Source organism: Engystomops pustulosus, chromosome 9 (assembly GCF_040894005.1).
Source record: "Engystomops pustulosus chromosome 9, aEngPut4.maternal, whole genome shotgun sequence".
NCBI lineage: Eukaryota > Metazoa > Chordata > Amphibia > Anura > Leptodactylidae > Engystomops > Engystomops pustulosus.
Window position 1 is genome coordinate 21,998,988 of NC_092419.1, and position 13,337 is coordinate 22,012,324.

Sequence of the window (13,337 nt, forward strand, 5' to 3'; positions counted from 1 at the left end):
TATTCTGCTCCTGGTGCAGTCACTGTGTACATACATGACATTACTTATCCTGTGCTGATCCTGAGTTACATCCTGTATTATACTCCAGAGCTGCACTCACTATTCTGCTGGTGCAGTCACTGCGTACATACATGACATTACTTATCCGGTACTGATCCTGAGTTACATCCAGTATTATACTCCAGAGCTGCACTCACTATTCTGATGCTGGTGCAGTGACTGTGTACATACATGACATTACTTATCCTGTACTGATCTTGAGTTACATCCTGTATTATACCCCAGAGCTGCGCTCACTATTCTGCTGCTGGTGCAGTCACTGTGTACATACATGACATTACTTATCCTGTACTGATCTTGAGTTACATCCTGTATTATACCCCAGAGCTGCGCTCACTATTCTGCTGCTGGTGCAGTCACTGTGTACATACATGACATTACTTATCCTGTACTGATCCTGAGTTACATCATGTATTATACTCCAGAGCTGCACTCACTATTCTGCTGCTGGTGCAGTCACTGTGTACATACATGACATTACTTATCCTGTACTGATCCTGAGTTACATCCTGTATTATACCCCAGAGCTGCACTCACTATTCTGCTGCTGGTGCAGTCACTGTGTACATACATGACATTACTTATTATGTACTGACCCTGAGTTACATCCTGTATTATACCCCAGAGCTGCGCTCACTATTCTGCTGCTGGTGCAGTCACTGTGTACATACATGACATTACTTATCATGTACTGACCCTGAGTTACATCCTGTATTATACCCCAGAGCTGCACTCACTATTCTGCTGCTGGTGCAGTCACTGTGTACATACATGACATTACTTATCCTGTACTGATCCTGAGTTACATCCTGTATTATACCCCAGAGCTGCACTCACTATTATGCTGGTGCAGTCGCTGTGTACATACATGACATTACTTATCATGTACTGACCCTGAGTTACATCCTGTATTATACCCCAGAGCTGCACTCACTATTCTGCTGCTGGTGCAGTCACTGTGTACATACATGACATTACTTATCCTGTACTGATCCTGAGTTACATCCTGTATTATACTCCAGAGCTGCACTCACTATTCTGCTGCAGTCACTGTGTACATACATGACATTAATTATCCTGTACTGAGCCCGAGTTACATCCTGTATTATACCCCAGAGCTGCACTCACTATTCTGCTCCTGGTGCAGTCACTGTGTACATACATGACATTACTTATCCTGTGCTGATCCTGAGTTACATCCTGTATTATACTCCAGAGCTGCACTCACTATTCTGCTGGTGCAGTCACTGCGTACATACATGACATTACTTATCCGGTACTGATCCTGAGTTACATCCAGTATTATACTCCAGAGCTGCACTCACTATTCTGATGCTGGTGCAGTGACTGTGTACATACATGACATTACTTATCCTGTACTGATCTTGAGTTACATCCTGTATTATACCCCAGAGCTGCGCTCACTATTCTGCTGCTGGTGCAGTCACTGTGTACATACATGACATTACTTATCCTGTACTGATCTTGAGTTACATCCTGTATTATACCCCAGAGCTGCGCTCACTATTCTGCTGCTGGTGCAGTCACTGTTTACACACTCTCGCTAATATATAAACTGTACATCATATCTATAGCGTGAAGCGGAGGCCATACAATCACCGCACCCAATGTGCAAAGCTCAACACCACCCCCTCCACAGGACACCCTACAGGGCACAGCAGGTGATTTATGCCCTCACACTATGCCCTATCTCCTTTATGTAAATTAGGGACACTTCCTCAAGATGTCATGTAAACTTTTACATTTAAAAGGGACAGCACACCTACAACTTGTGGATTTATATTCCAGGATTGTAGCTTCTCCAAATACACTGGATGCATGTCCTCACACTGCTGTGCTCTTAGTTTCATGCATTGGGTTGCTACACAGCCCCTCCCCTCTGAATGACTGCCTTAATATTCAACCACGAGCCTCATACTGCTTCGATAAAAAAAGCAAAAAATAGCATCATGCAGAGTAGCATGAGGACAATCCCTCTGTCTACAAATACAAATCCATACATCACAGTCCTGGTGCTAATAACAACACAGACAAAGGTCTGATTACACATCTCTCCAGAGACAATACCTAACACTGGCTGCAGAGAGCACAGATCACAGCAGTGTGAGGTCTGATTACACATCTCTCCAGAGACAATACCTAACTCTGGCTGCAGAGAGCACAGAGCACAGCAGTGTGAGGTCTGATTACACATCTCTCCAGAGACAATACATAACACTGGCTGCAGAGAGCACAGAGCACAGCAGTGTGAGGTCTGATTACACATCTCTCCAGAGACAATACCTAACTCTGGCTGCAGAGAGCACAGAGCACAGCAGTGTGAGGTCTGATTACACATCTCTCCAGAGACTATACCTAACACTGGCTGCAGAGAGCACAGAGCACAGCAGTGTGAGGTCTGATTACACATCTCTCCAGGGACAATACCCAACACTGGCTGCAGAGAGCACAGAACACAGCAGTGTGAGGTCTAATTACACATCTCTCCAGGGACAAAACATAACACTGGCTGCAGAGAGCACAGAACACAGCAGTGTGAGGTATGATTACACATCTCACCAGGGACAATACATAACACTGGCTGCAGAGAGCACAGATCACAGCAGTGTGAGGTCTGATTACACATCTCTCCAGGGACAATACATAACACTGGCTGCAGAGAGCACAGAGCACAGCAGTGTGAGGTCTGATTACACATCTCTCCAGGGACAATACCCAACACTGGCTGCAGAGAGCACAGAACACAGCAGTGTGAGGGATGATTACACATCTCTCCAGGGACAATATGTAGCACTTGCTGCAGTCACACCTGCTGATGGTTTCCTATGTCACAGATACAGATGTTGGACAATTGTCCCGCTGCAGGAGGATGACGGGACCCCAGTAGATATAAGGGGGTAACCAGGAACATTATTGCCCTGTCCCCACCTCTGGCAGAGTCAAACCCATGAGCACTGCTCTCCCTTTGTGCCATCTGTGCAGCATGTCAGGGGTTAAACCACTATAAATTTTCCAGATAAAACATGAAGATAGAAACATGGAAACTACTGAGAACACAGGAGATGACGGCTGATAAGCCTGGAGGGTGTGAGTCAGGCCTCCCGCTGCTATCTCTGATCATGTTACACGAGGACAAACCCTCTGCTGTTGTATGGTAGAGACCTGGGACAGGAGCCAAGGGCTCACCCGCAGGGGAAACTGGAGGTGCGATGGACACCAGTAACGCTAACCAACGCTAACACAGGGGAGAGAGGACCCCCTGAATACCAACACAGGGGAGAGAGGACCCCCTGAATACCAACACAGGGGAGAGAGGACCCCCTGAATACCAACACAGGGGAGAGAGGACCCCCTGAATACCAACACAGGGGAGAGAGGACCCCCTGAATACCAACACAGGGGAGAGAGGACCCCCTGAATACTAACACAGGGGCGAGAGGACCCCCTGAATACTAACACAGGGGCGAGAGGACCCCCAAATACTAACACAGGGGAGAGAGGATCCACAAATACTAACACAGCTAACACAGGGGAGAGGGGACCCACAAATACTAACACAGGGAAGAGAGGACCCCGGAATACTAACACAGGGGAGTGAGGACCCCCTGAATACTAACACAGGGGAGAGAGGACCCCCTGAATACTAAGACAGGGGAGAGAGGACCCCCAAATACTAACACAGGGGAGAGAGGACCCCCTAAAACTAACACAGGGGAGAGAGGACCCCCTAATACTAACAAAGGGGAGAGAGGACCCCCTAATACTAACACAGGGGAGAGTGGACCCCCTAATACTAGAGAGAGGTCTCCCAAATACTTACACGGGGAGAGAGGACCCCCTAATACTAACACAGGGGAGAGAGGACCCCCTAATACTAACACAGGGGAGAGAGGACCCCCTAATACTAACACAGGGGAGAGAGAACCCCCTAATACTAACAAAGGGGAGAGAGGACCCCCTAATACTAACACAGGGGAGAGACCTCCCTAATACTAGAGAGAGGTCTCCCAAATACTTACACGGGGAGAGAGGACCCCCTAATACTAACACAGGGGAGAGAGGACCCCCTAATACTAACACAGGGGAGAGAGGACCCCCTAATACTAACACAGGGAGAGACCTCCCTAAAACTAGAGAGAGGATCCCCAAATACTAACACGGGGAGAGGACCCCCTAATACTAACACAGGGGAGAGAGGAACCCCTAATACTAACACAGTGGAGAGAGAGGACCCCCTAATAGCAACACAGGGGAGAGAGGACCCCCTAATATTAACACAGGGGAGAGAGGACCCCCTAATACTAACACAGGGGAGAGAGGACCCCCTAATACTAACACAGGGGAGAGAGGACCCCCTAATACTAACACAGGGGAGAGAGGACCCCCTAATACTAATACAGGGGAGAGAGGACCCCCTAATACTAACACAGGGGAGAGAGGACCCCCTAATACTAACACAGGGGAGAGAGGACCCCCTAATACTAACACAGCTCTCCAGCTGCTAAGTCTATTGTCTCTATACAGTGTGAGAACTCAGCTGGTCATGATTTAGACTGCCCTTCCCTCTTTCTTAGATTGTGGGGGTGTTGATCTAGGACCCCAATTGATCAGCAAACAGGTCATATCCTATAATCTGTAGCTGGAAGAGCCCTGAGCTTGGAGCAGGATCAAACACTTCACCATGACAATCCATAATTCCCATTTCAAGGAGAATGTTAGGTTTTTCCTATATGATGGGTTTGTTACATTGTATCAGTGCAGGCAGCATCGCCCACTACAATGTATCCCATATCCTCTGGGTGAGATTCTGATCAAGGCTGCACCACACAGACACATTGTAACAAATCTTCATCCATGAAAGCAGGACTGGGATCCCCGGGATGCGTGTTCAAAGAATTTAAAGGGGTTGCCCTGTCTGACCATATTCTCTTCTTTCAGCCACAACCTATTCAGGCAAAGTGAGGCAAAGTCAAAACACCACAAATAAAGAAAACTGATCAGTGACCGAGAAGAATGTGCAAAATATCAGCCATTTACTGACTGGTAGCAACGAAGGAAACCACAAGCCTCAAGGAAGTTGTGCAAAAAATTGATGTAACAAGAGGTTGTCAGAGGCGTCAGATCTGTCACTAAGGGGTGAGAAGACGGAGTGACACTCACTGACCAAGACGGAAGGACCTGCAGGCACTCGCGCAGTATATACTACATGAGCGGCACATCCCACACTATGCTGCGAGAGGGGAGTAAGGGCAGCACAACCCACATTATGCTGCAAGAGGGGAGAAGGGGCTGCACGTCCCACATTATGCTGCGAGAGGGGAGAAGGGGCTGCACATCCCACATTATGCTGCAAGAGGGGAGAAGGGGCTGCACATCCCACATTATGCTGCAAGAGGGGAGAAGGGGCTGCACATCCCACATTATGCTGCGAGAGGGGAGAAGGGGCTGCACATCCCACATTATGCTGCGTGAGGGGAGAAAGGGCTGCACATCCCACATTATGCTGCGAGAGGGGAGAAGGGGCTGCACATCCCACATTATGCTGCGTGAGGGGAGAAAGGGCTGCACATCCCACATTATTCTGCAAGAGGGGAGAAGGAGCTGCACATCCCACATTATTCTGCAAGAGGGGAGAAGGAGCTGCACATCCCACATTATTCTGCAAGAGGGGAGAAGGCGCTGCACATCCCACATTATGCTGCGAGAGGGGAGAATGGGCTTCATATCCCACATCATGCTGTGAGAGGGGAGAAGGGGCTGCATGTTTCCACTCATAATTTATTGCACATATTATTATCAGTATCACTGGACATACTGTAGGCAGAAAGACATATGTGCGGGTGTGATGAGCTCCTGCATCGTGGCTGCATCAGGGTTGCACACAAAACAGATAGGAAAGAGAAACCGGTACAGTATGTTCAGTAATACTGATAATAACGTGTAAAATAAATGAGTAGAAACATGCACATCCTTGCAGCCCCTTCTCCCCTCTCACAGCATGGTGAAAATGAGGTCCCTGGCTGCAGCTCCAGCTCCCTCCTCCACTCTCATAGCAAACACAGAGAGAGAGAAACCACGCCTGCCCCTCCTTCTATGGTCTCATACACACAAGGAGAAGCTGCAGCTGCACTCCCTCTTCCCCTCCTCTTATAATATTTAGTCTCTTAGATGGAGGAAAGAAGCTCATGTTCGCACCTTTATCTTCTACTCTCCCCAGAGCCATAAAAATAAGCTTCAGATGCACTTCCCTCCTAATGTGCTAAAGCAAGCAATCCCCTCACAGAGCATACAGTCTCACAAGCATTTTAAAAGAGACTCTGCAGCTCCCTCCTCCCCTCACACAGAATACAGTTTTACAGACATAGTAAAAGGGAATCTGCAGCTCCCTCCTCCCCTTACACAGAATACAGTTTTACAGACATAGTAAAAGAAAACCAGCAGCTCCCTCCTGCCCTCACACAGGGTACAGTCTGAGACATAGTAAAAGAGGCTCTGCAGCTCCCTCCTCCCCTCACACAGGGTACAGTCTGAGACATAGTAAAAGAGGCTCTGCAGCTCCCTCCTCCCCCTCACACAGAATACACAATTTCACGACACAGAAGACGAAAATCTGCAGCTGCACCTCCTTCCGCAATATTTTCGGATTACTCCATTAGGAGCAGTGTCAGGCATCTGTCCTATAGCACAATGTATGGTTAAGGCGTCATGTGTACAGGGCCTAAGACTAGCTGGATATCTAGCAGCCAGAAGTTCCTGGCGGAGAGATGAAGCACAGGCTGCCGGAAGATGACACAACGATTCCTGCATTCACTAATAATTTTTGCAAAAAAAATAGAAAGAGAAATGGGAATCGATATCCATGAAATCAAATATTAATAAAGTAGATACAAAGAAGAAAAAAAGCAGAGGGCGAGGTGTCAATGAAAGCTAAGGGACAACCACAGGGAAGGTAGAAGGGAGATACAAGCCGATGGATATCACCCCAGAGATCAGGAAGCCCCCAGTACAAGGCAGACACCGGGGGAGGGGGGGCTCTGCCCTGACAACCATAAGACCAGGAGAAATAATTCTTACTACATAGAGGATCTCTGCTTGCTGGCAGTGGATGGACACAATAACATCCAGATACTGAGCTGCTGACACGGGCGCTCACTCTGGTCACAAACTTTGCAGCCACGTAAGCAAGGCAAGGTCTCCAGGCCCAGGCAAGAAGAGAAAGCTCAGGCAAGGGGCCACAGACCTTTGGAAGATCTTTAGTGTATATGCAGTGACTGCAAGCAGAGGTTGTGAAATTGGTGATAGACTGAGAGGGAAAAAGCTATCAAAAATCTCTACAAGATTCCCCACCTGTGAACCCCAGGAGACCTCCAAGCTTCTCCTCTGGACACCGTGCCACCTCCAGCTATTCCTCCAGGCACCCCATCACTCCCATACATTCCACCACCTCCAGGCTCCTCCTCTGCTTCTCCTCCAGGCACTACAACATCCCACAGCTCCTCCTCCGGGTACCCCATCATCCCCAGCTCGCCCTACAGACACCCTGCTACCCCCAGCTCCTCTTCCAGGCACCGCCATCACCCCCAGCTCTCCTCCAGGAACCCGCTCCTCTAGACACCCACTAGCTCCTCCTCGAGGCACTACATCACCCCCTGCTCTATCTCCTGGCATCCCCAACCTCTAGGCATTGTATAGAAGTGACACTGTACGTACTGTTAGTGGGAATGTCAATGAGAAGAGTCTCTTCAGCTTCTGGAAGATACAAGAAAAGAGAAGAAGTTATAGGTAAGGAGATGACGAGAATCGGGGAAGGAAGCGGCGGAGCCGCCAGGGATGAGCGAGGTCCGGTTACTCAGGTATTGGGTAAGAAAACATCAGGAAGAAAGTCACATCCGCAGTCACATAACAAAGTGACCAAATCCCCTTTACTACTACTTTAAGGGACATCTCAGCAGAAGAAGAAGAGGACGAAGGGAGCAGCAGCAGAAGAAGGAGAAGAGGAGTAGGAGGGGCAGCAGCAGCAGAAGAAAAAGACAAATAGGGAAAGCAAGGAGAGGAGGGGCAGAAGAAGAAGAGGGGTAGGAAGAAGAGAAGGAAGGGCAGAAGAAGAAAAAGTCGAGGATGGGAAACAACAGCAGAAATAAAAAAGAAAAGAAGCAGCAGAAAAAGAGCAAGAAGAAGAAGAAAAGGAAGGGTATTTTTCTTTTGTTATTGCATTTTGTCCATTTAAAAGATCCATGTTTTGGATAAATGTCCTTAGGTTATTGTACTTCAGGATTGTAAGGAAATACAGGCCATGACTGGCTGATTGTGTACATGCTTCCGTATAAAGTACATATAACGACTGTAACAATGTGTTTATGTATGTATTTGTATATGTTATAAAAATAATAAAAATAAGTTTGATTAAAAAAAAAGAAGAAGAGGAAGGGCAGCAGTAGCAGAAGAAGGAGAGGCAGAAGAGGAGGAAGGGCGGCAAAAAAAGAAGAAGAGGAGGAGGAAGGGCGGCAAAAAAAGAAGGAGAGGAGGAGGAAGGGCGGCAAAAAAAGAAGAAGAGGAGGAAGGGCAGCAACAGAAAAGAAGAAGAAGAGGAGGAAGAAGGGCAGGAGCAGCAGCAGAAGAAGAGGAAGAAGGGGAGGAGAAGCAGCAGAAGAAGAAGAAGAAGAAGAAGAGGAAGGGCAGCAGCGCCAGCAGAAGAGGAGGAAGAAGGGCAGCAGTAGAAGAAGAAGAAGAGGAAGAAGAAGGGCAAGAGCAGCAGAAGAAGAAGAGGAGGAAGGGCAGCAGCAGAAGAAGAAAAGGAGGAAGAAGGGCAGCAGAAGGAGAAGAAGAGGAGGAGGAAGAGCCGCAGCAGAAGAAGAAAAGGAGGAAGGGCCGCAGAAGAAGAAGAGGAGGAAGGGCCGCAGAAGAAGAAGAGGAGGAAGGGCCGCAGAAGAAGAAGAGGAGGAAGGGCCGCAGAAGAAGAAGAGGAGGAAGGGCCACAGAAGAAGAAGAGGAGGAAGGGCAGCAGCAGTAGAAGAGGAAGAAGAGGAAGGGCTTCAGTGGAAGAAGAAGAAGAGGAGGTGGAAGAGCCGCAGCAGAAGAAGAAGAAGAAGAAGAAGAGGAGGAAGAGCGCAGCAGAAGAAGAAAAGGGGAGGAGTAGGAAGGGCCACAGCCGCAGAAGAAGAGGAGGAGAAGGAAAGGCCGCAGCAGAAGAAGAAGAAGAGGAGGAGGAGGAAGGGCTGCAGAAGAAGAAGAAGAAGAGGAGGAGGAGGAAGGGCTGCAGCAGAAGAAGAAGGGGAAGAGGATGGGCAGCAGAAGAAGAAAAAGGGGAAGAGGATGGGCAGCAGAAGAAGAAAAAGGGGAAGAGGATGGGCAGCAGAAGAAGAAAAAGGGGAAGAGGATGGGCAGCAGAAGAAGAAAAAGGGGAAGAGGATGGGCAGCAGAAGAAGAAAAAGGGGAAGAGGATGGGCAGCAGAAGAAGAAAAAGGGGAAGAGGATGGGCAGCAGAAGAAGAAAAAGGGGAAGAGGATGGGCAGCAGAAGAAGAAAAAGGGGAAGAGGATGGGCAGCAGAAGAAGAAAAAGGGGAAGAGGATGGGCAGCAGAAGAAGAAAAAGGGGAAGAGGATGGGCAGCAGAAGAAGAAAAAGAGGAAGAGCAGCAGCAGAACAAGAGGAGGGACAGCAGAAGTGGAGGGGCTGGAGCAGCAGAAGTGGAGGGGCAGGAGCAGCAGAAGTGGAGGGGCAGGAGCAGCAGAAGTGGAGGGGCAGGAGCAGCAGAAGTGGAGGGGCAGGAGCAGCAGAAGTGGAGGGGCAGGAGCAGCAGAAGTGGAGGGGCAGGAGCAGCAGAAGTGGAGGGGCAGGAGCAGCAGAAGTGGAGGGGCAGGAGCAGCAGAAGTGGAGGGGCAGGAGCAGCAGAAGTGGAGGGGCAGGAGCAGCAGAAGTGGAGGGGCAGGAGCAGCAGAAGTGGAGGGGCAGGAGCAGCAGAAGTGGAGGGGCAGGAGCAGCAGAAGTGGAGGGGCAGGATCAGCAGAAGAGGAGGGGCAGGAGCAGCAGAAGAGGAGGGGCAGGAGCAGCAGAAGAGGAGGGGCAGGAGCAGCAGAAGAGGAGGGGCAGGAGCAGCAGAAGAGGAGGGGCAGGAGCAGCAGAAGTGGAGGGGCAGGAGCAGCAGAAGTGGAGGGGCAGGAGCAGCAGAAGGGGAGCGGCAGCTTTACCTTGGACACATTTGAAGCTGCTCGTTATTGGGAAAATTTCTTCATTGACCGCAGTTTTACCAGAAGTCCGAATGGATAATCTGGGAGAGAGGAAGAGGTGTAAAGCCAGGAAGGTCAAACACTGATATAAATAATTTGGAGGAAAACAGAAAGTTTATTAACAGTTTGTATTACACAAATGCATCTAAAATAATCTACAGATTTAGGTCTCAGGCTAGTATGAAAACCTGAGTGTTTCCATGGATACAGACAACAAAGTCTCTCTGAGTATATCACAAATACTGACAAGGGAGCGAGATATGATTCAGAGGATTTCAATCCACACAAGACATTACTTATCCTGTACTGATCCTGAGTTACATCCTGTATTATACTCCAGAGCTGCACTCACTATTCTGCTGGTGCAGTCACTGTGTACATACATGACATTACTTATCCTGTACTGATCCTGAGTTACATCCTGTATTATACCCCAGAGCTGCACTCACTATTCTGCTGCTGGTGCAGTCACTGTGTACATACATGACATTACTTATCCTGTACTGATCCTGAGTTACATCCTGTATTATACCCCAGAGCTGCACTCACTATTCTGCTGCTGGTGCAGTCACTGTGTACATACAAGACATTACTTATCCTGTACTGATCCTGAGTTACATCCTGTATTATACCCCAGAGCTGCACTCACTATTCTGCTGCTGGTGCAGTCACTGTGCACATACATGACATTACTTATCCTGTACTGATCCTGAGTTACATCCTGTATTATACCCCAGAGCTGCACTCACTATTCTGCTGCTGGTGCAGTCACTGTGTACATACATGACATTACTTATCCTGTACTGATCCTGAGTTACATCCTGTATTATACCCCAGAGCTGCACTCACTATTCTGCTGCTGGTGCAGTCACTGTGTACATACATGACATTACTTATCCTGTACTGATCCTGAGTTACATCCTGTATTATACCCCAGAGCTGCACTCACTATTCTGCTGCTGGTGCAGTCACTGTGTACATACAAGACATTACTTATCCTGTACTGATCCTGAGTTACATCCTGTATTATACCCCAGAGCTGCACTCACTATTCTGCTGCTGGTGAAGTCACTGTGCACATACATGACATTACTTATCCTGTACTGATCCTGAGTTACATCCTGTATTATACCCCAGAGCTGCACTCACTATTCTGCTGCTGGTGCAGTCACTGTGTACATACATGACATTACTTATCCTGTACTGATCCTGAGTTACATCCTGTATTATACCCCAGAGCTGCACTCACTATTCTGCTGCTGGTGCAGTCACTGTGTACATACATGACATTACTTATCCTGTACTGATCCTGAGTTACATCCTGTATTATACCCCAGAGCTGCACTCACTATTCTGCTGCTGGTGCAGTCACTGTGTACATACATGACATTACTTATCCTGTACTGATCCTGAGTTACATCCTGTATTATACCCCAGAGCTGCACTCACTATTCTGCTGCTGGTGCAGTCACTGTGCACATACATGACATTACTTATCCTGTACTGATCCTGAGTTACATCCTGTATTATACTCCAGAGGTGCACTCACTATTCTGCTGCTGGTGCAGTCACTGTGTACATACATGACATTACTTATCCTGTACTGATCCTGAGTTACATCCTGTATTATACCCCAGAGCTGCACTCACTATTCTGCTGCTGGTGCAGTCACTGTGTACATACATGACATTACTTATCCTGTACTGATCCTGAGTTACATCCTGTATTATACCCCAGAGCTGCACTCACTATTCTGCTGCTGGTGCAGTCACTGTGCACATACATGACATTACTTATCCTGTACTGATCCTGAGTTACATCCTGTATTATACTCCAGAGGTGCACTCACTATTCTGCTGCTGGTGCAGTCACTGTGTACATACATGACATTACTTATCCTGTACTGATCCTGGGTTACATCCTGTATTATACTACAGAGCTGCACTCACTATTCTTCTGCTGGTGCAGTCACTGTGTACATACATATCATTACTTATCCTGTACTGATCCTGAGTTACATCCTGTATTATACTCCAGAGCTGTACTCACTATTCTGCTGCTGGTGCAGTCACTGTGTACATACATGACATTACTTATCCTGTACTGATCCTGAGTTACATCCTGTATTATACCCCAGAGCTGCACTCACTATTCTGCTGGTGCAGTCACTGTGTACATACATGACATTACTTATCCTGTACTGATCCTTAGTTACATCCTGTATTATACTCCAGAGCTGCACTCACTATTCAGTTGGCGGAGTCCTCTATGTGATACTTACATGTACTGTCCGTTGCGGTGGCTCAGGATCAGGATACACGGCACCTTCTTCCCCTGAGTGACCTCAGTTCCCTCCACCATATGTGCAGCGAGTCAAGGATATTACCACATTATAAATGTTCAATGAGATGCCTGTAATGTTCTCTCGGAAACTGACATAATTTGGGTCTTGAAAATAGAGGAAACACGGGCAGCACTCACATCTTCTGACCCAAAAAATCTTCACTTTCGCGGCCACATCAGACAGACACACGGACGCCGGAGTCCCAAGGGGTGACAGACTGTTTCGTTCTGGGAGAGCGTTATACACGCGACCCCGGCTTCCGTGTTTCTGTCTGATATTTTGGGTCATTAGATATGAGCGCTGCTTCTGTTTCTTCCATTTTCCTAAATACTGGTTGTGCTGTGGGATTGCTGCACCTCTCAATCTCCAGTGCTGTGATGTCTGAACAAGTCGTGCTCAGAATCTCCAAGGAGGAAGACACCAGAATGTAGCCACTTTCATTTTCCTTTCTACTATTGAATAGAATTTGGGTCTTTACTGTCAAACAAGTCTCCAAATCGTATAGATCTAAGGATCTATTCACACATGTTGCTGCGTCTAAACAGTGTATCTGCAGCAGAGGCACAAATCAGTCTGGGGTCCCACACAGAAGATCACAGCAACTAATCTGACGCGTGACGCCTGCTTCCCCCCCTGTACATGTATGATGCGTACGCGTGTTCTCTTGTACATGTATGCCGCGTGCGC

The 13,337-nt window shown here is 48.0% G+C and overlaps 1 protein-coding gene across 3 annotated transcripts in view; it reads right to left on the reverse strand.

Moving 5' to 3' along the window:
- The window catches only part of OCRL (OCRL inositol polyphosphate-5-phosphatase), a 53,970-nt gene extending 41,276 nt beyond the window's left edge, over positions 1–12,694 (reverse strand). For 2 of the 3 annotated variants that reach the window (XM_072123166.1, XM_072123165.1), the window contains exons 1-3: positions 12,588–12,694; positions 10,268–10,347; positions 7,792–7,830 (exon numbers count right to left, since the gene is read on the reverse strand). In XM_072123166.1, the coding sequence (XP_071979267.1) occupies positions 7,792–7,830; positions 10,268–10,347; positions 12,588–12,667 (199 nt within the window). In that variant the 5' untranslated portion in view covers positions 12,668–12,694. The remainder of the gene's footprint in view (positions 1–7,791; positions 7,831–10,267; positions 10,348–12,587) is intronic. The other variant, XM_072123167.1, reaches the window with a different exon arrangement.
- Positions 12,695–13,337: the final 643 nt, after the last annotated feature.